The sequence below is a fragment of the Protomyctophum parallelum genome (genome assembly GCF_964188405.1).
Source record: "Protomyctophum parallelum genome assembly, chromosome: 2".
NCBI classification, from domain to species: domain Eukaryota; kingdom Metazoa; phylum Chordata; class Actinopteri; order Myctophiformes; family Myctophidae; genus Protomyctophum; species Protomyctophum parallelum.
In genome coordinates this window covers 53,232,251-53,260,145 of record NC_139699.1, presented here as the reverse complement: position 1 = coordinate 53,260,145, position 27,895 = coordinate 53,232,251, and the positions used below count along the sequence as shown (strand labels likewise).

Sequence of the window (27,895 nt, the reverse complement as noted above, 5' to 3'; positions counted from 1 at the left end):
GTGTCCAGTAAGGAGCCTACTGAAGTAAATGTACCTCATTACTGTGCACCACTGTGTGTTTGAAGTGGTGTACCTGTTCTCTGATGCGTTCCAGAGCTGCTGTACTCAGATGATCCTGCTTTAGACTATGTTGAGACGTTTATGATAGTTGGAAGACCTATAGAGAAAATGTCTGGCACACACAGTCAGAACTTGAAGCATTTAAATATAAAAAATAAGATCTCTGAACTCAGGTCAGCATATCATTTATACTTCACATCACATTGTGCGCTTGCAGATCGGCTATTTTCACTGCTTAATTTATGAAGGAAAAACATGAAAAGTTGAAGTATGGAGATACAAGGTTTTTGCACAACGGCAACGATATTGATGGCACCTTCGCTGCAGACTCGCATTAAAGCCAATAAAATCAAGGCAGCAGCTGCGTTCGCTGTGCGTCCTCAGATAAATTACAGAGTCGTCTTTAAGTCAGCCTCTCTTTCATTTTGCTTCCCCACGTCGCCACAAAATGGAATCCAAACTCCCATGTCATCTTCGTGGATATCCCCCCCCCCCCCCCCTCTCTCTCTCTCTTGTACGCTGATGACAGCTTAATTAAATGCAGGAGTACAAAATGAAACTGGCTTTTATCTCAAGCAAATTAGATGTGTTCTCTGGTCATAACCCTGCTTGGTTTTACCCTATGATACCGTATGATGTGTGAGTTCGTTGAGTCTGCTCGTTGATGGTCTGAGTGGTCATATTTGTTGTTTGTTTCCATGGCAGAGTGGTGACAGGGTGAACATCAATATTGTTTTTGACTTTTTGTAATGTTTGTCATTTGGACCAGTATTTTGGCAGTAAGAAGCTTAAGAAATGTCAGTATTTGTTGGACTGATGTTGGATTGATCTATGTTCTTTAGATAAGTACTATAGTATGTTGTTTCATCAGATACTATAAGTTTGATGTCTATGCCAGTGCATTTCAAACATTTTGAGGCTAAGGCACTGGGCAAGTGAAAATGTCAAGGCACACCACACCACCGTGGGGTTCTGGGCCGGGGTTCTGGTTTGGCAGATCATCTATACAAACCCAATTTGCTATGCTTGGGGGAGGGAAGCAGTGATATGTGTCACTGCACATCCTACGGGCTGGGATGGAACCTGTTAGTAGTAGGATGGAGGCACTACGTCCTCCCAGTGGGAGCTCCTCACTGGCAGGTGAGCCAGTATAGGTACATCAGCAGTGGCAAACCCACATTTCTAGAGCTGTTCCCGACTCAGGAGTCGGGACTTTCAGTGCTGATTTAGAGCACATTAAATGGTGAAGTGCAACAGAGCCACATGAATAAAAAAAATGTACATCTAAAAGCAATTCATTAGTTTACTACATGACGGCAGACTGCTTATTTTAATTGACAACAATCCTGCGTAGTATATTGTTCGAAGCAAAACACTATTGTATCAAAGAGCTATGTTGCAGATCCAGTAGTCGCTAGACAAAATAAATAATGAAGAGAAAAGGCAGAGATTTTCCTGATAATTGCACAGTCAACTTTTTCTCAGAGCTACAGCTGTGTGGGGACATCTCTCTTCACCACCGCGCTACTTTAGCCAGCATGAGATAATTAACACCACTCGCCTAATTCTGCGGAGGTCCAACAAGTTCAACACACTTCCAAACAGTGGAGATTGTTTAACAGGAGCGTGGTTTTCATATCATAAATATAGTCAACTGGTCTACATACATTACATTTGACTTAGAATCTAGAAGAGAAAACCATAGTTATCATATGATGCTTTGAATGAATCAAATCACAATAACAAACGGAGTGACAGAGTTCCAATTAGTGCTTCTAGGTCATATTTTACATAGCATTTGTCAATGTTTTAACAATAATAAAATCCATTTCATTTATACCACGTGTGGTAGCTCAACATACCCCTATTTGAGAAACACTACAGCAAAGAACATTGGCATCGATGTGTCTTTCAAACATTATTCTTCGATCAAATCAAACCCCGGCTAATCATTCTTTTCTCCTCTCTGCACAGGTCTCCAATGATGGTCGGGGTTCAGTGACGGTCCATTCGTGGAAGATCACCCTGCCCTCGTCTTAAAAGTACTGTAACAGCCTGTAAGGACTGTAGGGGAGAACACCCCCCTTCCCCACAGGAGGACAGGAGCCAAAAGATAAACAAGTGTGTATTGAAAAAGAGCTTGATGAATTCCACGGAGTCTTGAGCGGAACAGTGTGTGCGTGTTCGTGTATGTCCGTGTGACGGCTTCCCACCGCCATGTGGACGTCTGCTACAGCTGTCCGCTGCTCTCTGGGCGCTGTGCTGCTATTGGTCAGCTGCCTCCTCCAATCACTGACGGCCAGTGAGGATGATGTCACGCCTCGTATCAGCTTCCCTTACAGTAAGTCAGACGATGTGGTGTCGTGTTGTATCAACAACAGTACGTCCATGCTCGCTCGGTCTGTTTTCTGAACCGAACAAGGGGAGGGGTCTGCACTGTGTGTGTTATTCACTGGTTCTCAACGTGGGGCCCAGGGAACCCCAGTGGTCCTTGAGGGGGGTTCAAGGGGGTCCCCAGTTACCGATAGGACCATTATGATCATGATCAATCATGATTATACAGTCAACTGTGGTTCAAATACTTTATTAACATGGTCACCAGTACGATGCCTTAGGGCGAGAAGCGAGGTTGCATGCACGCTTCCGCCTGGGTGACAGCAGACTGCTGGGTGAGCGCTGGCGCTTTTGCATGGGGGGTCAGATCAACATATGGAATTAATTATGTACTGGCCATATATGGAGCGTGTCTTGAGTGTACAGGGTTTGATGAGGTCAGATCAACATATGGAATGTCAGAACAGGTCAGCTCCATATATGGGGATCTAAGGGTGGCAGCGGGTGCAGTGTCTTGAGTGTACAGGGTTTGATTTGCGCGGCTGCACAAATAACTTTGGGGCAGGTCCAGAGAATGGACGGGTATCACTCAAAAGAGAAACATCGAAGGAGGATGGATGGGGAAGAATCAACATATGGAATCAGAACAGGTTCTGACATATATCCATATATGGAGATCTAAGGGTTTGAGGTCAGATGTAGAGTTGCTGGCAAATATTGATGACCTGGGCACCATATATGGGGGCTTTGAGTGATACACTGACTGACTGACTGACTGACGGACCAAAAACGTGCAATTTCATAGACTGCACAGGTAGTACACTCAAAGTTAAATAACTCAGAGTTACAGGCCAATGTGAAAAGGGTGGGATATATTCCTCAGCCTATGACACCCAGGGAGTGTGGGCAAAATTTGACATCGACCGGGTTAACGGTGCCGGAGATTAGCTGTACACAGACGGACGGGGACACACACACACACACACACACACACACACACACACACGCAAAACATACTCTCTCCCCATGCCTTCGGCCTGGTGGAGACAAAAAATAATTATTAAATGGGGGTCCGTGACTTGTGGCCTAATGCATATCAAAGGGGATCCTTGAAATTAAATAGTCTGAGAAACATTGTCACATTTTGGTGTAAACAATGTTTACACCAAAATGGTGGATCAACCGGTGTTCAGTTGATCCAGTGTAGCTATTTAGTTTATTTAGCCACAAGCTCTTAAGTTAATAGGCTACTATTATTGGTTGAATATTTATGAAAACCCACAGACGCACTTACTGTAACCACTTTTACTTTCACCTTTGAAATGTTTCCAAATTTGCAGATCTACTGCGTACATGCACAGAAGCACAGTGCGGCCACTATTCATCAATAAGTTGGCATGAATACATGCAATTTTAACGTTGTACCCTGGGGACTTTTAATGACAGAATAATATTCTCGATGCTATGTTGTGGTGGCAGCTGCTAAGCTGTCTAATGAAAGAATTTACAGTGTTTAAAAGTGTTTACAGTGTTCTGCCCTGAGGCTGTTCACAACAAGCTCACAACACAAGCTCACAACACAACGAGCTCACAACACAACGCATCGCCAAGGTGGATTCTGCCAATGGACTTCAATGGGAATGGGGCAGTTTGAATTCCATTGGCACAATCCGCCCACATTGGTAGAATAAAACTGCGGTGTGACCGTGCCCTAAAGGGACTTTAAAACACATTGGGGTCATTTTAACATTACCATGTGGTTTTTGTGTAAAAAAATGAAGTTGCTTTATTCAATAGTTAGATATTTGATTTTATCCACATTTTAATCATCACACATTTATAATATAAACCCATTGAACCTCAAACTCCATGTAAACCATGTTAGATTTTATTTTGAAGACAAGCCTCCTGACCTTCAGCATCTCATTTTCGAGCCACATCATGACTAATATTTATTTTATTTGTATTGTTCTTTTTGAAAAAGAAACAAAAGAACAAAAAGTAATCAAGTTTAAAGTTAAATGGGCTTATTTAGGAGCACTCAATGCAGACTTATACCTGTGTTGTGGTGCATGCACACCAAATGTCCAAAACGCACCCTGGAACCCACAGTAGAGTTGTTGCTGCCTTTTACCACTGAAGAACATAATGCTTGCAATGGGTTGTCAAATAACTTTACCCACTAACTAACTCACTGCCATGGCTGCCAGGGATGTAGACCTTTTTACACCTAATTTTGGCACACACACATACAGACACAGACACACAGACGGACTACTCTATAACCTTGGGTTACGCATTATGACTAATTTAGAAACAAGACACTGGTCTTCCTCTACTTGTTTACGATCAACAGGCTAACATCTTTCACTGATGCATTGTGGGAGTTTGATAAACAAGGCAGCTGTTGAGATGTGGCTTTGCAGAGAAACCTGATTTATAGTCAGACTATGTCAACAAAGACATAACCATGGTTTTAGCATACCATGTTTCAATTATACTATTATACTATTATTTATTTGGACGGCTTTGTACCATGAAATCATTATGCAAATGTGATCATTTAGGCCAGCACTTTTCCAGTCGCCAATTCTCCGTGTTGGGAAATGAGTGCACACAAAGTACAAAAAAAACAAACTCTTTTGTGTATTTATATATAATTCACACGTTTTTATTTAATTTTTTATTGTAATAATGATTGTGTGTTTGTCACACCTGGACTTGTGTCACGGCACACAAGTTTTCCTCCACACATTATCCTTTGAGAACCACTGATTTAGACGACTTGTGTCCATTCCATAGCAACTAGCAAGTACCTGTTTTTGTCTGTTTTACAGTAGGTGAGTGTATTGTATACACAGTGTTTAGTAACTGCAGTATTGTATGTATTTACAGTAGGTGAGCTTGGTATAATCACTACATGTATGAACTTGGCGTTTCTTGCCCAGATTAAAGTGAGTGAAGGATTGTTTTCCTCAGCTTTCAGCCAACACAACACATGGAGTCCATGCATCATGCTCATATCACTTATACCACTGTACACTGTATACCAATCTACACTAATAGCTGAATAGGCACTTGCCTTGACACTTGCCTTGTGTCTGACACCTGACTTGTGTCTGAACACAGCTTTGATGGATGTGTTCTGACCCCCCCCCCCCCCCCCCCCCATCAAACAAATGGCCAATGGCCAACAAGGGCTTATGTGGGCTGCCAAGTGTGGGGCCAATTTGGGCTTGTGTGGGGGGTAAATAAGGGCTTGTGTGGGGGGCCAAGGGCTTATTTGGGGGCCAATAAGGGCTTGTGTGGGAGGCAAATAAGGGCTTGTGTGGGGGGCCAATAAGGGCTTATTTGGGGGCCAATAAGGGCTTGTGTGGGAGGCAAATATGGGCTTATGTGGGGGCCAATAAGTGCCATTGGCCCTTCAAGTCGAACATTTGACAAGTAATGATAATTCCACTATTATAATTATACTTTTAATGTGCTGGCTGCCATCAGTCAGTTTTAGTTCCAGACTATTGCTTATTTTACTGTCCAATGACCTGAAATGGCACAAGGGACAGACCCCACAAAAAGACCACCCCCAAAAATCGGCGTGCACTGCGCGGGCCCACACATGTGCCCTTTTCTGGGGTTTGAGCCCCTGCCCCCTCAGTGCTCTCTGCACAGCCCTATTGGGGTCCTGGTAAAACGTCTAATCTCTCTTTTGAGTTACAGGCTAATACATTTGGGAACCACTGGTCTATATTCTACAGTAGAGGTTCTCAACCTGGTTGTGGTCCCCAGGGGATTTGTATTGTTATATCTAACAACAGTTTCCAATTTAATGCCAGGCGACAGACACACAAACATGCAAAGTGTGGGGACCTCGAGACCCCTGGAAAACTACATGTCGGTTTTTATAGTCAACAAGAACATGAGGGGGGTGGGGACCCACTGAAAACCTTCATGTTGGTTTGTATAGTCCACAGGAACACAAGGTGGGCGTGGACCAATTTTTTGTGTGAGAGAGAGGTCCCTTCTTTCTCCATGACCTTTTTCCTGGAAAGACATCTCTCCCTCTCCCTCTCCCTCTCCCTCTCTCCTCTCCCTAATGAGCAAGTTAATCTACCATGTGTAATGAGTGGAGCTTTTGTGGTCGTTGCAGTGAGGCAGGGCTCTTCACTTCAAGTCTGTTTTTCATTATGGCTCTTACTACAGGCGAGGGATAGAAACGGCCCCAAAAGACGATACAGTGCACGAGGCAGTAGGCAACGTGCACATTGTTCTGTTCTGTCCTACCGTAGCTCAGCTCACATCCGAGTCTAGAACGTTTAACATAGAAGTCAGGCTTCCCATATCAGAACCACCACTGACTGCATCAAATGTCTCTCTGGACATGCAGTACAGCTAATGAAAATCAAAAAATCCTATCTCAACAATTTGAATATTTTACGAGACCACTAAAAAAAGAATGAAACAAAAAATCATCTAGACTGAAACGTATATTAATGTATGCAGTCAATACTTGGTCTGGGCTACTTTTGAATAAAGTATTCATAACTGCCTCAAAGTAGCCTGGGGGTCCACCTATGCTTTCTATGGCATAGGCAGCTCCCGGCAGGATCCACCGGGAGAATCTAGACGCAGCTGCGCGGCATGAGACTCATTTATTAGAGCGACAGAGAGGTGTGTGTGTGTGTGTGTGTGTGTATACCTGTACGTGTGTGCGTCAATTTAACAAAGGTGCAGACAATCAGAAATCAGGAGAGAGTGATCGACGTTTGCGCTACTCTATGCCGAATTGAAGTGGACTCGGCCACAGACTTTTTTTTTTCTCCCTGGAAAGAAAAACGTCTGGGTTTCCGAGGCTAGCCTCAAGCAGACCAGAGGTAGAAAACTTTTGTTCCCTGATGTCATCGCTAGGGACACATGCATCAGTAAACAGGAACTGCGGATGGCAATGAAGGACCGGGAAGTCTGGCGTGGCATTGTGAAATCCATTATCTCGACCACGGTTGAAAAATGATGATGATAAAAATCACCTTTTATTCAATCAAATAAGTTCCTGTTTGCAGGTTTAAAGCTGCATTATGTAGGTTTTTGTAGTGAATAACATGGTTGTATCTCTCCCTGCTCTTCTATTGAGACCTTTAGATCCTGTACCTTGGTTAGACATGACCTTTGAGTTTGACACAAATTCCATTTCTCCTCAAAGTGAGCAGCCATCAGTCAGATCAGTGGTAAACATTTCAGCAGTTTGTGCAGGAGACCCTGGGTTCAACAGAAAACTTACGTAGTGCAACCGTAAGGCTGTAATGAATTTAAAGCTTCTTCAGATATACACTACTGAAAATGCCAAAGGAAGGGTATGGCCTGCAATGATTTGCCAAACAATAACATGGAATTTAAATGCTATGTAGTGTGACACCTCATCATATAAGTATCTGTGGTAAAACCTGGTCAACAGGACAGAATGTTTTCAATCTCACTGCATTCACACTAATAAATCAAACACTCCTTGGAGCGAGACCAGCAAACCGAGCGTGGCCAGTGCCCACTATGCGTGCGTGCACACACACACACACACACACACACACACACACACACACACACACTCTCTCTCTTTCAGGAGACATTGTGCGCTTTCTTTCATGCATGCTAATCCACTGACCTTGGCACTTTGTAGATTGTAGAGCAGAAAGGTGTGTGTGTGATGATTTTTTGTTAGGACAGTTTTCCTGGTCCTCTCAATATAAACGTGTGTTTCATGGTTAACACTGATAAACTATTGTTATTATTTTAAGATTGAGGGTGGGGTCAAATTATGAGTTATTTGAGTTATCAGGCATTTGAGTTATGCCTGATTTACTACTTAAAGGACAACTTTAGTTTTTTTTCAACCAAGGTTCATGTTTTAGGTTGTTATTAGAGAAAGTAAAAGATGAGTGTTCTTTTCATTTGCTGCTTTCTTTCGTTTTAGGGATTTTAGCTCTTTTTGACAGGGGGGCGGGGCATTCGAGCATGGGGCTAAATATGTATTTTTTACAAAATCTTATGGTGATTTATCTTTGTATTATTTACTATAGTCCCAATAAACCCCAGGAAATTACATCTGGCCACAGAAGATCACAGGATCTACTGAATGTGAAGGTAGCCTACTGGGGGAAGGCTTATACTGTGTGTGTATAGGCTCAATATGTCAGTTTGTCACATTCAGTAGATCCTGTGATCTTTTGTGGTCAGATGTAATTTCTTGGGGTTTATTAGGACTATAGTAAATAATAAAAAAATAAATCACCATAATATTTTGTAAGAAAATACATATTTAGCCCCATGCTCGAATGTCCCCGCCCCCTGTCAAAAACTGCTAAAATCCCAAAAACAAAAAGCAGCAAATGAAAGAAAATTAACACTCACCTTTTAGTTTCTCTAATAACAACCTAAAACATGAACCTTAGTTGAAAAAAACTAAAGTTGTCCTTTAAGTTGCATGCTGGTGTCTCACACAAGTGGTGTCTCTACAAGTTCACAACGTGTGCATGTGTGCACGTGCGTGCGTGTGCGTGTCAGGTCAAATGCTGGTGAGGTTTTAGCCACAGTGTATGCTCTGGTACCTACATAAAGACAGGCAAGGACAAGCCTGCAGCTCCTAAAAGAAAAACAAAACCATCTCTGCTGGCTTCCAGCTGAGGAGTCACAAGTGCCTCAATATAGCAGCGTAACCGCAGCAACAATGGCACATAATTGCTGCGCCTAAGCACCGTGCATCTCAGACAAATGGCTTCATCGCCTCCTCCGCGCTTCAGGGAAGGTATATGAAGGTATATGAACACACAGAGAATGCCTCGCTTCAGGGAACATACAGTATAGTATGCACAGACACGGACTGCAGGCGTTGCAGATTTAGATAAATGTAATGCTTGATTAGATGAGAATGGGACTCATTGGGGAGAGTTGATAGTTGCTGAAGACTGCCATGAAGGAATGTGAGTTAATAATAAATAATTAGACCTATTTCATCCCGCGGCGGAAATTCACTTTTCAGCGTCACCCAGCTGAGTGCTTCTGAAGTGGGAGGTGGGAGGGGGGAGGGGGGGGGCAGTAGATAGGGGTTGAGTTTCAAACTGAATTTGAGTGTCTTGCTCAGGGACTCCTTGCCATAGCTGGGAATCGAACCTTGGACCTTCTCTTTCCCAGGCAGCCTCTCAACCCAGTACCCATTCAGATACAGTATGATGACCACCTAAGTTCAGGAAATAGCCAAAAATAGATAATTGCAAATCGAGCCTGTAGATCCATTTTCGGCATGGGGCAATAATTTTACAATATACTAAGTACCGGTAGTAATAAGTATTTTAGTTAATCGGATGATTCGCATTGCGTAATCATGATCGTCATAATGTTTTAATGTTGATACATTTTCAAACATTTTCAAAAACGTGGAAATAGAGCTATTTGTAAACGGTATTTGACTATAATAAAATGATTAAATATGACCTATTTTGAGAGAGTACATTTTAAGTATTGCTATCGGTCAACATTGTGAGCTTGTAGATATTTCAAGACCTGCCAACATACATTGTAGTCGATCTTATGACATTTAGTTTAGACACCAAAACATTTCAGATTACTAAAATATGACTAAAATTCAATTATTTTCAAAAGACTGACTAAACAGTGTTGGAACTAGGAACCCTGCCAGACCTGTGTCATTATCATGCTCCAGTCCTTATTTATCCTCCTCACGCTTATCTTTGTGCTGACTTGAGTTCACAGTAAAGCACGGATAACCCCTGTTCCCTTTTGAACCTGTCTAGAGGCAGGCACACACACACAAACACACACACACACACACACACACACTCGAGGGTGAAAGAACAGTGTTTGTATGCTTTGTAGTAAGGTTGGGCGATATGCCAATTTTTTTCAACCGCCCATCGTCTGACAAATATTCGCCGATTAACGATGTATTCGTGTCATGAAAGTAAAGTGAGAACAGGTCGCAAAAAAGCCAGATCTACAAGCTCTCAAGGCGCCGCGTCCTGCCTGTTTTTGCAGCTCCGTTCGCTAGGCGTTGAGAGCTTGTAGATCAGCTGCGCAGCCAGGGTAACTTGCTCCCTTGCCTCCCCGCACCGGTCAGTCGGAGGCTCGCTCGGAGCGGAGCAGCGGAGCCCACAAGCTGCTGATCTACAAGCTCTCAAGGCATCGCGTCCTGCCTGTTTTTGCAGTGCCGTTCGCTACGCGTTGAGAGCTTGTAGATCTGTCTATTGTTGCAGCGCTGGTGTCGGTGTTCGTTCACGTTGTCAATAAAAATAACTTAGATTACAGGCGGATATGAAGTTCAATCAGTGGGTTGCAGCACCAGTAGGGGCTACACGCTAACATAATGCTAAGCTAAGCGCTATTATGATCCCCGAGCCTATAGTATACACTAATACTAGTAGACAGTTTTTTATTTCCCCCCCCCCGACTTCACGGGTGAGGCATTGGGATTGTGATGAGACACGAGACAGCAGTGTGCATTCTGTTGTATATTATTAAACTGCATGGGTCTGGACTCCGGAGCTTAAACAACATGTAGTCTACAGCCTTCCTCAGCTCCCAGGCTCCCAGCCTTTACTTTGGCTGGCGGCTGCCGTAAGTGCCGTGCCCCGGTGCCCGATGCTGCTGAGTGCGGGGACTGTGGGAGCATACATTATAACGGAGGAGGTGATTTCCACCCGGCCGCTGTTACTACTTTGCTGGGCCAAATTGATTCACATGTTGCTCACACTTTACAGGTTAATTGGGCTAAATCGTCCCGAGAAATCGCCTAATAAAAATATTCGGCGATTGGATTCGTATATTCGCGATTGACGATGTATTTGTATCGTCACCCAACCCTACTTTGTAGACTTTGAATCGAATCCAATGTGAGCATACTGTACTGTAGGCCTATAGTAGAATTGTTTTTTTGACTTTTTACCGTTTGTCTTTGCCATTTATATCCCTGGCAAAAAATAGCAGACCTACAAGCTCATGCTGCGTCGAAAACTTGAACATCTACCGGCGTGTATTTAAGTGTAATTCAGACATAACTTGAACCTCAGCCCCTAAACCTAACCGCTAAATGTGTAATGCTAACCCTATCAACAACCTGAATATTTTCCTAATTGTAAATCTCTAAAAGTAACTTTTGACCATAAAGCAAGCGTGCGCACAAGAGTAAATGATGGGGCATTGCCAGGTGGTTCAGCATGATTCCAGCCATCAGAAAATCCCTGTGCAAGCCCTGTGTAAAAGGAGTGGATTTAGACATGGTTGTGTGGACAAACACATGCACGTGTGTACACACACACACACACACACACACACACCCCTTAGGTTAAGTCCACCTGGCAGCACCATGTGATCCAGCCAGTCCTGGCGTGATGTGTGGTTGAGTGATCTAGATATCCAACTGAATAAAATAAACACTCAGCCGGATTTAGAACTATTGAGGGGAATTCCCTGAGCCATCCTCATTCGGCTACTGTACCACCAATGTCAATAAATCCACAATAGTTTGTTTTAACTACATCGATTAGTCTTTTCTTGTAGAATCAGATAGTTTTAAAAAGAATAAGCTATATTCCAGTTTCTTTCCACCATCATAGTTAATTTTTCAAAAAATAATAATCTAAAGTTTAATGTTTGGAGGGTGACCGACGGACAGACAGAAGCACTCTAGTTTAGTGCACTGAACGGGTGGGCGGGCGCCGCCAACCCAAGTGCATGCTGGGATGTCACTGTAAGAGCTGATAATTACAGACCAGCACAGCACGGCTGTCTCTGCTCATAGTGCCATGGGTCGCTCTGAGTGTCTGCCGTGCGCGCGCGCACTCGCGTGCACACACACACACTATTCAAAACATGAGGTAAGTACATCACATACTGGATACAGTACAATGAAGGCTTTTAGGAGACACTCAGTGTGTGTGTGTGTGTGTGTGTGTGTGTGTGTCAGTCAAAAACAGGATTTACGTACATATGTAGTGAAATATTCATGTTGGGGTTAGGATTAGGCATCTATAGGGTTTAGGCCGGGGTAAGGTGAAAATTCGATTTGTGGTGCAAATGAAGCAGCTGTTTCATTGGAGCACTCGGTGTGCGAGCGTTTTCTTATTCTGTAAGGTGAAAAATGGCACACACACAAATGGTACAAATTGCTTGTGAAAACCCCAAGGGGATATACTGTAAAGTACAAGTGTGTGTGTGTGTGTGTGTGTGTGTGTGTGTGTGTGTGTGTGTGTGTGTGTGTGTGTGTGTGTGTGTGTGTGTGTGTGTGTGTGTGTGTGTGTGTGTGTGTGTGTCAGGTTGTGTACGTGTGTCATCATTAACTCCTCTCTGCTGCATAATCCCAACACAGCAAACACTGACATATAGACTGTCAATCATCATCGCTTCTTATCTGCAAGGTGCAGCTGTCACATGCACACACACACACACACACACGCAGCTCCATCAGGCTATACATATTGTCGCTGTCGGAACAGAGACCTTGTATGCTCATAACCGTTACTATTCAGGAAATGTAAAAACTTATCTTTGTTCCAGTGTAGGTATTATTTAGTCACAAGCTCTTGTTAATACTCAATATCACGGTCAGGCCTTAAAAACTCTAGTTTTCGCCGGCTGCCATGCAGCCGAGAAATCCACTCTGTCGGGCTGCCAACTTATCTCTCACCACTACAATGGGTTCTAAATATTTTAAGTTTCCTTTGTTTGAAACTCAAATTGGTTACGTCATCCATATGTCGGTGTTGTCCCTCTGAACCACCGTTTTTACATAAACATACATAGTTACGTGATATCATCAGCCAATCAATGTATGGCTATCCAGGGTTTGATGAGGTCAGTGTCATGATCTTCATATAATTATGGAGACAGCCATATAGCGTGTCATGTGGTGTGACGGACTGACAACCATATATGGAGGTGTGACGGATCGACGGACAGGTTTTGCAGGTTTTCATAGTAACTATATGGCTGTATAAATGAAGCCTGCTTTGTTAAGTGAATGTAAAAAGCCCTAGGCGTTTGTTGATGGCTCATTTATTTTTCCTCTACACCAAATCCCTCCACTGGAAAAAGCTATTCTACAAGGTCACCTTGTAGTTGGGATATTTTTACTAAATGTTTGCCCCAGAATATGGAGACTAGGGTTCATGTGGTTAAGTCTGAGTTATTGTATGACAGAGTATACCATTTTGTTAAACCTTTATAGTATAAAATGTAAAAGTGACCTTGCATGTGAAACTGTGAGCCTTGGAGCGTGTCTGTGTGTGTGTTGTTTGGTGTGTGTGTATGCTTGTACTGGACAGAGCTACAGAGAGTTTGGATCAATGATGTTCTTGTGTTTGTATGATTTAGTGATTTGAAATTAATATCAGCTGTGCTGCCTATGCAATGTCTCCTCTCCTCTCTGTCCCCTTTTTTATCCCACGATTTTTGTAACCCAATTCTTCACCCAGTGTGAATTCTCTAATGTAATCCTGGGCGCTACACTCCTCTCTGTCCCGAGTGCCCCCATGTCTTGTGACTTGGCTTGTCCTGCATTCAGTTAATCTGGGGCCTTTTAAAGCCTGGGAGGCCGGTACACACTCTCAGCCCTCCCTCCCTCCCTGGCTCACTCTTCGACTGCCAAACTAGACTGGCATGCATGTTGGCGTGTGTGTAAGTTGGCACCCTTGTTGGTTTTCAAACTCATTCATGTCAAGGATCCACAAAGTTAATGAATGTATTTGGCCACTGACCCTCATCTGAAAATATTTTGTGGCATTAGGGACACCTGGGTGACCTGGCACAGGGACGTATAGTTAAAGTCGTTAAACTTATTTTAATGCTATATTAAAGCGCAAATAACATGCATTTAAAAACTGCTTTTAATATTTAATAATCATATTGTCTATGTCCCTCAAAGTTATTTCTAATGGTTTGAGCCTCAATCACCACTCTGATATAACAAGGCCTTGTCAATTCTTTCTGGACTTTGAAAGCAGTTTTAGCTGCAGTACCACACTGTCCTGAGGTGGAGAGGGTGCTGATATGCAGATTATTTAATATTTGAGTCATTATAATACTCATGCTAGATAAAACCAGGCTTGTTTCCATTCCATGCCAGCTTGGAAAATCAACTATGGTGGACATTGTAAACAAAGTGGAAATGCAAATTTGCAACTGAAGACTGAAGAAGAGGAGGAATTATACAAAGTAGGGTGACATTGATGACATCACGATGAGGCCAAAATCAGTCGAGCTGTTTCTGAGAGCAATTTCCATTAAAACACCCATATGACATGAAGGCCTGCTTGTTCAAAATTGGTTATTTGTGGGGATAGAAAACACACATGGGAGCCCCAAAAACACAAAATAAATTGAAAAAGTTGAATTTTATGTTATAGGTCCTTTACTTTAACACATTTTGCTGGGGACCTCCTGGAACCCCCTCAACGACCCGTGGAAGTCCCCGAACCCCACTTTGAGAAGCACTGCTCTAATGATGTCTCGCTCATACATACTGTGGTGTGTATGCACGTGCACGTCACAGTACGCTACGTGCACATCACAGTGGCGGCACTTCAGGATGACTCTGATTAATGCCACTTCGGCAGTCTCAGCAGTATTCTGAGTCATTTATTTAACATGCATAAGTTTGTTAACATATCGTCTCTGTCGGTTGGAAACCTCAGATGTTACTTTTCGCTCCACGTTTCAAGCTACTTTTGATGCTTTACGAAAAAACACAAAGTTTAAATATGGAGATGGGAGGTTTCTGACTGACAGCAGCGATATTATTCTGTGCCAATCGCTCTGCATCGTTCTAAAACCTTTTTCATGGGGGAGAGAGAGACGATTTGCACGTGTTCAGGGCTTTGCCTGATTTCCCAAAACGTCTCAACAAAATGCTTTGCGCTCAACGTGCGGCTGGTCTCATGTTTCTTATTTCCTAGTTGCTTTGTTTTACAACCTCAGCTGTGTTGGTGTCACAGAGAACCACCTGAACAGCATCTTTTAAATCCCTCTAATTGGTTGCTGAGTGGGTATCATTTGCCGTTGACTTTACTCCATTGTTAATGCAACTATAACATGAATGTTATAGTTATAATGTACAGACCTTAGTTAACCCCACAGGGAAAATGGAGTTTCAGCTCCTTCAGTGTCTTGCTCAGGGACACTCTGAGACGTAGACGGGGGCCAGGAACCGGTGACCTTCTGATATCAGACTGCCCCTCTCTCTCCATTAAGCGAAATTGCAGGTATACAAGCTCACAAATGAGACTTATCACGACACATTTGTATAGCGTGTAGATGGATTGTCTGTTTTCGCTACCCGATACACACATTGTACTGCAAAGTATTTGAGAATGTACAAATGTTTCTCAGAGTTGTGGTACCACTCCTTGTTTTACAATGTGCAAAGTTTAGAAGGTGGTGCAGTTGTCAGGTTTTTCCTCAAAGCATTGCAGTGTTTTGTTTGTTTTTGTCTGAATTGTGTTTCATATAAACCACAGTTTGGGATCTAAAGTGGGCCATGGATGTGTTTTCTGTGCATGTACATAACAAATGGACTATGGATGGATTCCAGGGCAAAACACTGTCACCTAGATCAGCTCCCAGAAAAGGTTCAAGGACATTTTGTTGTAAATCGTGTGTGTGTGTGTGTGTGTGTGTGTGTGTGTGTGTGTGTGTGTGTGTGTGTGTGTGTGTGTGTGTGTGTGTGTGTGTGTGTGTGTGTGTGTGTGTGTGTGTGTGTGTGTGTGTGTGTGTGTGTGTGTGTGTGTGTGTGTGTGTGTGTGTGTGTGTGTGTGTGTGTGTGTGTGTGCGTGTGCGTGTGTGCGTGTGCGATGGGTATTTCATTTAATCACTTTAAAACACTTCTGGGGTTATTTTAATGTCTACCCTGGCTTTTGTGTGCACCCCAATGTTTAAGTTGCTTAATTAAATTATTTAGATCAATTTTATCAGACACACCCCCCTCCTACAAGCCCAGTCAAATTCAAACCATATTAGATTTATTGAAAACACCCATCCTTGGCTCTGGTGACTGATCTGTAATGTAATTGTATCAGGGAGTCCTGTAAGTGGGAATTAACTACCGGTAATCAAAAATGAAGGTGTCCCAATTCATTAGGACAATATTACTGACTTATGGCCTGTCTGTCTGATCAAATTAATATCAAATATCTCTATACTGTCTTGGGTGCACACAAATGCCAGAGTAGACGTAAGAGTATACTTCTCTATGAAAGGTAGAATAGATCAGTTCCACCTGAAGTGGGATAGATTCCTTCTTTATTGCGAACGCAGTGAGCCACTTACTATGACAGCAAGGGCTGAATGTCTGTGTGTGTGTGTGTGTGTGTGTGTGTGTCACGCTGTTACACCACCCGCCCGCCACCAGAGGGCGCAGCTGTAGCACACACACACACAACCACACACACACGAGCTGCGTTCGCTTCCCGCGTTTGCGCGTCTTACTTGTGATAATACTTCGTAATGACAGACTACTGTCCCCCCCTTACGGTAGATCCTTGCCTGCTCACATGTCTTCATCGTGTATAACACAGCCTCCCTCCCTCTCGCTCCCTTTTTCCATTCTGTTTATTTTTATTGCACCACTTTGATTATAATGAGTTGTTACATAGAACTGCTCTTTTTTGGTTGTTACTGTCTATTTGTATTGAACTGTTCCTTTTTTGTTGTTACTGTATTGTGGAAATACGAAAATCCAATAAAATACTAATCACAAAAATGAAGTGAAATACCCCTTTAACATCGGTAAGTAGGTTCACTTTACTTTACCTTAAGTTTACCTTTCAATAGTGCTACAATACAAAATAGGAATAGGAAGCCATGAAGTTAAAACAAAGCAACATAATAGCAATAAAACATTAAACTTACATAAATAAACAACAAGAAACATTATAAAATGGTTGTGAAGTTGCCATATTGAATTGATAGGTGTGATATAGGAGGCTTTTAGCCGCAGCTTGACTTTGTTTTAGCTGTGGCTTGGCTTGACTTTAGCCTCAGCTTGGGGGACAGCAGCAGATGAAATGAGGAGTTGATGAATAGATCTCAGGCCTGGACTATAATTGCTGCAGCTCCAATTAGAAGCCCAGCATTATGCGCAGAAAAAACATGCGCGTGCGCGCACACACACTCATTTTGAAAATGCTGCTAGTTGCCCTCGAACAGTGTTTCTTAAACCTTTTCATATCATGTACTGTACATTTCATTAAACGTGCCAGAAGGATTGAATGTGCGGTAAATAGTGTATCTACAAAATGTGGCCTGAGTTATGCTCATTTTGTTTTATAGTTTGGCCATGGACAACCACACAATGTTTATATATAGCATCACATTTTTCACATTTTTTTGAAATCTTTTGAAAATAGCAGATCTACAAGCTCACAGTGTGTGTGTGTGTGTGTGTGTGTGTGTGTGTGTGTGTGTCCCTCCCCTCAAGGACCCCACTTTGAGTAGCCGTGGTTTATAGTGAAGTCCCCCAGGGGGGATGTGTGTTGACAGTCCTGTTGAGAGCACAGACAGAGAGCTTTTGTCTGCCAATGACAACCTCCGCTGGGACAAAGTGTAGCTCTCTTTATAAGCTGAATTAAACCTGAACCTCTCCACAGCATTTAAGGTGATTTTAGCAGACATAATTTGCCTCAAAACGAAATCGCACTGACATTTCACCCTCCATACAGGAAAAACGTTCTCTCTCTCTCTCTCTCTCTCTCTCTCTCTCTCTCTCTCTCTCTCTCTCTCTCTCTCCTTCTCAGTTTGTTTTTTCTATGATGACCTCAGAATGACAATAGGAAGTTTTGTATCCAGTCTCTCCTCGGCCTGTGATTTTAATGACAGACCTCGTCTTCATGGCCTCCAGATGTCACAACGATTTTTCACACACACACACACACACACACACACACACACACACACACACACACACACCCTCACACACACACATACACATACACATACACATACTGTACACACACACACACACACACACACACACACACACACACACACACACACACACACACACACACACCGAGGGCAAGAGAGAGATGAAACAGTCTTAAACTACTGGTGAAAGAAGTACTCAGATGTTGGACTTAAGTAAAAGTATCAATTCCACAGTGTAGTTCCCAGTAAAAGCCTTGCCTTCCAAATCTTTCTTATAAATACATCAAACTTAAAGACATTGATTCAAAGTATTAGTCCTTAAGGTGGTCGTATTCCAATCCTTCTCCTGTCATAAATCTTGCTGCTGTGTATTATCAAGAAACTTTAATTGCAAAAAGTAAAAGTACTTGGACATTTTACTTAAGTACAGTGGTTCAATAGTTCTCAAAGTTTGGTCCAGGAGGTCCCATTTTAACGACCGTCTCCATTTTCATGTTGGCTATTCAAAAATGGCAGATTTAAAATATCATACACAACAAAAAAAATCTTTTCTGGGGGGTCCCTGGCACAAAACCTTTTCAGGTGGGTGTCCGCGGCGAAATACATAGTTTGGGGGTCCTTGACATGAACAAGTTTCGGAGCCACTGCTGTAGTTGAGTAGATGTACTCAGTTACTTAACACCACTGCAGTCCTACGATGTGATTTTGGACTAGATAGTGTTGTGTACTGCAGTGCAGCTGTCCTGGCCTCCTATAAGAGGAAGATAACATCAGCCTAAGTACCTCTAGTGTTCCATGAAGCGTTTCGTTGCTGTTGGGCAAACCTCGTATCTCCATATTTCAACTTTTTATGTTTTAAAATGTCTTCATAAAAAATGAACGCCCAACTTCATCGATGAACAAGAGTGTTGTGCGAAAGTAGTGAAAATAGCCGAACACGTTGTGATTTATTTTCTGGAACGGTTTTGGACATACAAGGTTTCCACCTGACAGCAACGATTTGTTTGTGAGCATGTTGAAGAGTTTAAGTCCTGAGTTGTAAACATTTACTGCTCTTTATTGGCTCCATTTATATTACGATCCAATCCACCACCTGGAGCGCCCATGGTAAACCTATCGTCTCTTTACAATCACGTCTTGGAATTTGAATTCAATTTGGTGACCCGGGGCAGTAGACACATTTACTTTTACTTGACTGTTACTTCAATTATATGAAAACCTTAGGTACTCCTTAGGCAGATTTTGATTATTATTACAAAACATACCTTCACCAATTCATCCCGGTGTTATACTTTGGCTCAATATTTAAGATTTTGACAACTTGACTTTTGAAATAGGCCATTTTGCATAATGACTTTTCAATGGAGAAGTGGTGCCATGTTATATTCCGTTCCTCAAGCTGTTACTCAAGTAAAATTGTGAATGCAGGACTTTTACTTATCGTCTTTCATATGTCAAAGTCAAACAATATTATTTTTCACGATTCAAATTCGTGGATCTGCTACTTTTGATGCTTTTATGCCGTATGATCAAGAACATTTACGAAAAAAACACAAAGTTAGAATATGGATACAAGAGGCTTCTGCCCGACAGCAACGTTATACCATGTATTTCTGCATTTTAGCATTACTCCTTTTTTATTAATTAAATAAATACTTTAATACGAACTTCTTCCACCACTGACAGACAGTAAAGTAAGCCAATATTGGTGTTTACGACCACAGATACTGTACAAGCCAGGAATGTTATTTGGACAGCGAATGGAGTGTGTGTCCCATGGCATGTAGATTGGTAAGCACGTAGACTCACTGTGTTTTAATATGTTTGGAATAGCAGCGAGTAGATAAACATTTACAGAGATGTACAAAAATGCAATGGGCATAGTGGTGTGTGTGTGTGTGTGTGTGTACACAAACTGTCAGTGGCTGCAGTTTTTAGCTTCTTTTCATCTCTAGTCAGCATGTAGACCTCAATTCGATGTAGTGCTGCAATTTTTGTTGTATCAGTAAATCAACAAACTAAGCATTATTGTATACTTTATCACACAACAAATTTGTGCAAGAACTGTAAAAAGCTCTGTTAGCTTGCAGATCGAAGTTCACCATTTCTGAATTTCTTTAAATGTTTTGAAACTTTTCGCCTAAAATAGTCAATTAGGGCTTGATATTTGTATTGATAATTTTTGATTAGTTTGATTAACTCTTACCTCTGACCTACTCTCACCACTAGAAAGACCGCATGAACAATCACTTGTCTGCACTAGCCTCCATAATAGTGGGGAAAACATCTATTTCCAGCAAAGATATGTAATGTAAAGTCACTAGTATAGAGCCCTGAGGGACTCCGGTCAACCAAGTACAGGCTTTAAGTGATTAACACAGGACTCCAGTTCATCTTCACCATGGATGGATGGATGCCGATGCCACTGTAGACAGGTTTCTGGATTATTTATAAAGCTATGTAAAGTGCTAATAGGAAAACTAGATGTATAATAAATCCCATCTCATCAAGCAGGGCTGTTGAAGCGATTGGGAGTAGAGGACGGGTGCAAGGGTTTGACTTATAGCCAGTAGCACCAGCCAGGACAGGGAAGTGTTTACATGGCTCGGTGACATGGAAATGATGCTAGCTAGTGGCTGCCTCAGTGCAAGATACAGGGGCATGACTTGATTCAACAATTTTATCCTATGTCACTCATACTGCACCAACAATCTTAAAACTGTAATCATTAAATAGACTAACAACTTAAGCCTTATATAGAGCGTATGCGCATGCATAAAGTGCGTGGCACATCGAGTGGCAAAGTGAATTTAATGTAGTTTAAAGGACCACTTCACCACTTTTCAAGTTATCTTCATATAATAGGTCCTCACTAATGTTCATGATAAAATGTCACAATATTTTCCTGCTCAGTCTGTGTCTCGTAGAACAGCGGATGTGGGCAGTTCAGAAACCAGTGACATCATCATTAGGAAGATTTCTTTTAAACAAGATTTTTTTTAAACAATATTTAGATATGTATTATCGATACGATAATTAACGATGGCTTCCATTTTCGCATTGCAACTTTTCAGGAATAGGAAGCCTGCTGTTTCTATTAGCTTGGATTCCCCATCGATGATGTCACTGGTGGACGGGTTTCTGAACTTCCCACTGCCCTCCTATGAGACACAGACAGAGTAGAAAGAATTATTGCATTTTATCATGAACATTAGTGACTCACTAATGTTATAATAATATAATAACCAATCTTCATATAATTGGTCCTCACTAATAGTGAGGACCAATTATATGAAGATTGGTTGAAAAGTGGTGAAGTGGTCCTTTAATGCAATCAGATAGGACTTTTCTGTTTGGATGTATATGGGCTGTCAAGGCCAGAAAGTAGTTTTTTGACACTCCGTAGGCATTCCCGCATTACTCCAGGTATGATGATGATGTCACGCACATACCCTCTATACTACTTCATATGACAAATTGTAACAATGGACAATCTACAAGCTTGTTAATCTGCAATAATAATAATGATAATGATAAAATAAATAAGGTTGAATGGTGAACATTCTGTGAAAATAGCCACTCTACAAGGCTACAAGCTCACAAGTGACACATTTTGAGCTTGTAGATAAGATATTTTCTGCAAAGGAGATGGCCCTGTATTGACCCCTGGGGGACTCTGGCCAACAAGGATATACATTTTAATACATTTTCATATCTGGATTTGTAGCAGCTACTAATGTAATTACAGGAAAAAATGTAATAACTCGACTGGCAATAACCTTATAGCCTTAAGTTATACTTTTTTTCATTTGTTAATGCAAAAATAGTTAATCATTTTATAATAAATCAGAATTTGGGAACCAACATAATTTGCTTTGCATAATGCAATAATATTGGCCATTATTATTTCTGGGTGTGCGCGTGCGTGTGTAAATGGTAAATGGTGCATTCATATAGCGCCTTTATCCAAAGCGCTTTACATAGATTGTGCATTACATTCACCCATTCACACACACATTCATACACCGATTGCGGCGGAAGCCATGCAAGGTACCAACCAGCACATCGGGAGCAATTTGGGGTTCAGTGTCTTGCCCAAGGACACTTCGACATGTAGACAGGAGGAGCTGGGATTCGAACCGCCGACCCATGGATCATTGGACGACCTGCTCTACCTCTTGAGCCACAGTCGTGTGTGTGTGTGTGTGTGTGTGTGTGTGTGTGTGTGTGTGTGTGTGTGTGTGTGTGTGTGTGTGTGTGTGTGTGTGTGTGTGTGTGTGTGTGTGTGTGTGTGTGTGTGTGTGTGTGTGTGTGTGTGTGTGTGTGTGTGTGTGTGTGTGTGTGTGTGTGTGTGTGTACACTTGTAGCTTGGAGCAAGTGTTCCGTTCCACTTCCATTCTGTTCTTTAACATCTTGTTCTGATGTAATATTAGAGCAGCACTGTAACCTTCTACCAGGTATTGGAACCCTGGTTCCCTGCTCATGTGCTGAATGTACTACCACTGAGCCAAAAGATAGACTGCCTACTTGCTCAGGGGAGAACATTATTTTCTTTTACCTTCCGGCAGTACCTCTTGTTAACCAGTGGTGGTCCTACTCCTACCATACCACAGGGTCTAAATGTCTCAATAGAAGACCTAATACAAACACCACAGTTGTGTTAGTTACTGTATATTCTATTAACGTACTCTACCATACAGGTTGGACAGAATAAAAATGTATTCACCAAAGGAAAAGTGACGTGGTGTGGTTTTAAACACCATGTGTTTGTGTTGCAGATGCGAGGGACAGGACAGCGAAGAGGTTCTCGGTGAGAGGAGTGTTGAACTACACGTCTCTGCTGCTCAGTCAGGACGACGACATGCTGTATGTGGGCGCCCGGGAGGCACTGTTCGCCCTCAGTCTGTCTGACATCAGCAAGACCAAGCTGCAGAAGAACGTGAGTGCCGTGCTCCACTTGTGCTCTCTCGTATGATGGTGCCGCGCGCCCGGAAACGGCAGACCTTCAAACACTTTGACTGCCACGGTTAAGTTAATTCATAGTCCTTTTCAACGCCAAGCTTTTCAGCCACAGTGTCTTATTTTGAAGACCCCAAAAGCTGATCCGCTGAACCGGCAGTAATAAGCAGTCATTTCCGGGGCGGCCGCTAGTTACTTCTCTTGTCAGAAATGCTAATATAATAAGCGCGAGGTCGCGGGGATTCTTTATTGAGCTCCTAAAACATTGACTGTATATAAATACAGTACTGTATGTGGACGTCACAGAACCTGGTGGTATGTTACCACTTGTCCACTGCATGCTACCTACTCGACTAATACTAACCGTACACTCTAAGCCAAATCTTCAACTTTACCTTATTATATTATTTACCTTGTTGCGCATCACCTAGAGTTCATGCTTACTCTGCTTATTCCGATCTCTGCACATGTAAGTCGCTCTGGACTCCTAAATGCCGAAATTGTAAATTGTAATGAGTTTGACTCTTTCATCTTCAGCTCACATGGGGGACTCCTGCTGGGAAGAGAGAGGAGTGCAGCTTCAAAGGAAAGAACCTACAGGTAGGAGATTCTGTAATGTTTATTATCAGTGAGGTGAGGTAGTGAGTTGAGGGTAGTGAGGTGAGGTGAGGTGGGTGAGGTGAGGTGAGGTGAGTGAGGTGAGTGAGGTGAGGTGGTGAGGTAAGGTAGTGAGTGAGTTGAGTGAGGGAGGTGAGGTGAATGAGTGAGTTAGTGAGTGCGATTTGTGACTGTCTTCCCATGGAAGTCTTCAGCGATTTGTGGAAAATGCATCTAAAGTGAAAAACATGCTAGGCTGATCCAGCTACTTATGTAATGGGTGTGTTAGAGTTAGGTTTGCCAATGAGCAAGCACTGACTCTATTGTCACTACTTGCACTTTATTATTCATTTTATTAGATGCAGCTGTTCCCTTCTCTGGGAATATTCGTCCTCATTTACAGAGTTAAAGGAAATTACCAAATTCAATCACTGATATCATCTTCATGCTATTTGATTTTGAGTAGTCTATATCATCACCGTCAGGTCGAAACCTTGTATGTCTGAAATTGTTCAATTTTTTAATTATAAAAACAAGTGTGTGCAAATTGCTGATCTAAGCTAACAACAATTCGCATCGCAGCGTGTTGTAAGCTTGTAAATCTGCTATTTTCACTACTTTTGTGTGACACTTGGGCATGAGGAAGTAGGGCATTCATTCACATTTGAAACATGGATATATGAAGTTTCAGCCCGACAGCTATAACGCATGGCCAATCTACAGTATGTCATAGCCAATCTAACTCTTTCTTGTGCAATGAAGTGTGTAGGGCTTAAGTGGCTAAGACCTGTGACAGATCTATTCCACTGGCATTTCCCCATTAATACTTCTGTGTTGACAAACCTTTGAACAAGTGAAAACCAGGTTCATTGCGTGTATACTTTCCAGGGGAATTGCACTTTTCTTTTTGTTTGCGCAACAGTGACTTTCTTCCCCCTGACTGATTTGTTACATTGTTGTTATGCCAGCGGTGTATCCAAAGGCAACAAAAGCTGCTAACTGTACTTACAGTCACAGTGCAACAAAGACAAGACACTCTGCATTTGTTGTCGTGTGATGCTCCAACTTCTCCCCAGCAGCACTTTATATTTGACCGGACAAGTTATACCGTGTAACTTTCAATTAAAAACGAAACTAAAAACCTCTTATCCCATTTTGGGTGGGAACCCCTTTTGGTGTTTCAAGCAAAAATAGCAGATCTACAAGCTCATATGAACTTGTAGGTCTGCTATTTTTTTTAAATCGTAAAAATGGGGCACAAATCTTTGAATAGGTATATATTCTTAACGTTTTATTTTATTTCGACGTCAGGCCTAAATGGGGTAAACACTTAAATGACACAGGCACCATAACGTTACAGACCATTTATTTATTCATGTATTTTAAAGTTAATACTGCGGTCACTTTCCAATATAGCGTCAGTGATCATAGGACCCTGCAGCATTCAGAGTTGTTGCCAGAAAGACTACTGAAATGAATGTCCTGGGCTTTATTGATCTAAAACAGTGGTTCTCAAAGTGTGGTATATATAAAATCCTTTGTCCCTATTCCCTAATAGCACCAATATTTTCAGTTCGGGATCCACAGCTAAATGCATATTCATTTCGGAGACCTTGACCTGAAAAAGAACCACTGGTCAAAAAGACCAGTATTTCATGAGACATTGATCTCGAGGAGAAGATGAACAGTACAGCTCTCAAGATGTCTAATAGTTTCTTTCACTTCTATTGTGACGAATTTCTCATACAGAACTCTCATTCACTTGCTTTCTTTGCAGACGGATTGCTTCAATTACATCAAGATTCTTCTGCGGTTAAACAGCACTCATCTTTATGTGTGTGGAACCTATGCTTTCAGCCCCATCTGTGCCTACATAGTAAGTCAATATTTTTCATCTTTTTATCTTTTGATCTTGTAACTATTAACCCCCGAAAACATGGCCTATCTTGGGGGATGCAACAGTAAATCAAACTAGTCTATTTAACCTAGAACAATAATAATACTTTTGTAAAATAATCTAGTAATGATCCATCTCGAGTTTGGGCATGCCATTATAGGTGAAAAGTAAAAACAAAAACAAAAAAAAGTATATAGTGAAAATAGCCCATCTATAGACTCACAAGGCATTGTAATTCAACACATTGTGAGAACAAACTCACAGATCTGTGTGACTGCAATCTGTGTTATATATTCGCCTGACCGAATACCGTGTTGTTCTCAGTGAAAAGCAGCAGATCCTGGGTGTGTTTGGTCTAATGGAAGCTCATCCTTTAGGAGTGTTGGTAGTGCAGCCAGCATCCAAACGGAGTGACACTGTGATAGCAGGGCGAGTGCACTTGGAGAGAGATGCCGGGAATGAAGCTCTCTCCCTAATGACGTCACGTCCAAAGAATAATATCTCTCTACTGGGAAGGAGACAGGCCTGGCAGCACTCTGGGTCCTGAACTGAGATTCCAGGCATTTCTTAGCTCACTGTTTCTCAATATCACGTCCGGGGTCCAAATGGACCCTTCTGGGTCTGTAACTCTGAGAGTGTTGTGCAGTTAAATGAACTCTGAATATTTTATAGTGGAGATTGGGGCTCCCTGAGCTCAAAAAATAAAATAGAAATACTGGTATTTACTGGTTGAGAATCGCCTACCGTAACTAAACTATACTAGAACCAAATAGACCCAGACCCATTTGTACGCTCTGAGTTACAGATTCTTAGGGTTCCATTTGGGACCCCTGGTGGTCAGTGTCTTCGTTTTGTTGCTTGGTGGTGTTTGTCTTAGTTCCCACTTATCATGTTTGACGGACTCCAGAACACAAGACTGTCTGTCTCTTCTCTGGACATTCCTACCAGCTACAGTATACATGGAGGATTGCTAAATAATAATAATAAGCAGTGTTTTCATGTGCCTTACAAGGCGCCTGAAAGGGCTTCATGGACAAGCTTGCAACAATAAACACAAGACAAGAGGGTTAAACAATAAACATCCAGACATGACTTTAAAAGGGGAGTAAAAGAATAATTTAATGAGGAAAATACAACCATGATCATGAAAAGATTGAAAATCAATATAGGCAAATGGTGCACAGCACACCGGTCCCTGTGAGGTGCCAGCCAAAGGGCTGAAAATTAAACCTCTTAAATTATGATTTAGATCGAAATGACAGATTTTCTAGACAGACTAAAGCCAAAGTCTTAACTCCATAATCACTTAAACCCTATACATTTACAGTAGTTGACCGGGGTCCCCCAGGGACTGTGGTCTATACTAGCCTATAGGGCCATTCCCCCAACTGTTGGTATTTGTGTGATATGAGGACAGGGGAATTAAATACTTTATCAGTGGTCATTTCAGGAGGCTTGCTCTTCAGTTCCAAAAGTACTTTACTACAGGAGAAGAGAATCGTCTCATTAGGACAGACTCTGTGAAACACAGTTCCTTGTGAATTTCTGGTTTTGTTAAGTATTCGTTCACGAAATACTTCACTCTATGGGATGTTTCCCTTTGCGGAGCAAAAGGGCAGAAACTTCATTCATGAACTCCCACAGCCATATGCTCCTAAAATATGGCCTGTGGGTTTAAGAGCGATGACGTAGATGCCCTGCTTCTCGAAGCATCTAGGCTGCCTCTACGTCACAGCGCGCTCATTCGCTTTTCTTCTGCCGAGCTGAAAGGACAGACTTCTGTTACTAAGTCAAGTGTTTAGGGCAATTAATACCTTATAAATCGGACAAGAGTGCAACTCGAGTACCGTGAGGTTCCCTGATACTTGGACTTTTCTTCCGACAGAATCTTTCGCAAAAACTCTGCAGAAACAAAGCTCCTAAACGGTTCGTAAGTTCTATTATCAGAACATTTCGAAAAGACCGCCAAAAGTAGAAGGGTAACAACTAGCTTACAGCTAGCGCCGCTTAGCGGTTAGCTTAGCAAGGCGCTACCTTCTATTGTGCTATCTTTCTCGTCTCGGGGCTAACAAGCCCGCTACGGTTAGCATAGCCTCAGTCTCAACGAAGGTTCAAGGTGCTATCTTTTCT

At 42.1% G+C, this 27,895-nt stretch overlaps 1 protein-coding gene across 2 annotated transcripts in view; it reads left to right on the top strand.

The window, feature by feature from the left end:
- The window catches only part of sema4bb (sema domain, immunoglobulin domain (Ig), transmembrane domain (TM) and short cytoplasmic domain, (semaphorin) 4Bb), a 98,763-nt gene that overhangs the window by 41,624 nt on the left and 29,244 nt on the right, over positions 1-27,895 (top strand). For both annotated transcript variants that reach the window (XM_083759779.1, XM_083759778.1), the window contains exons 2-5: positions 2,035-2,401; positions 23,091-23,251; positions 23,809-23,871; positions 25,646-25,744. In XM_083759779.1, the coding sequence (XP_083615905.1) occupies positions 2,278-2,401; positions 23,091-23,251; positions 23,809-23,871; positions 25,646-25,744 (447 nt within the window). In that variant the 5' untranslated portion in view covers positions 2,035-2,277. The remainder of the gene's footprint in view (positions 1-2,034; positions 2,402-23,090; positions 23,252-23,808; positions 23,872-25,645; positions 25,745-27,895) is intronic.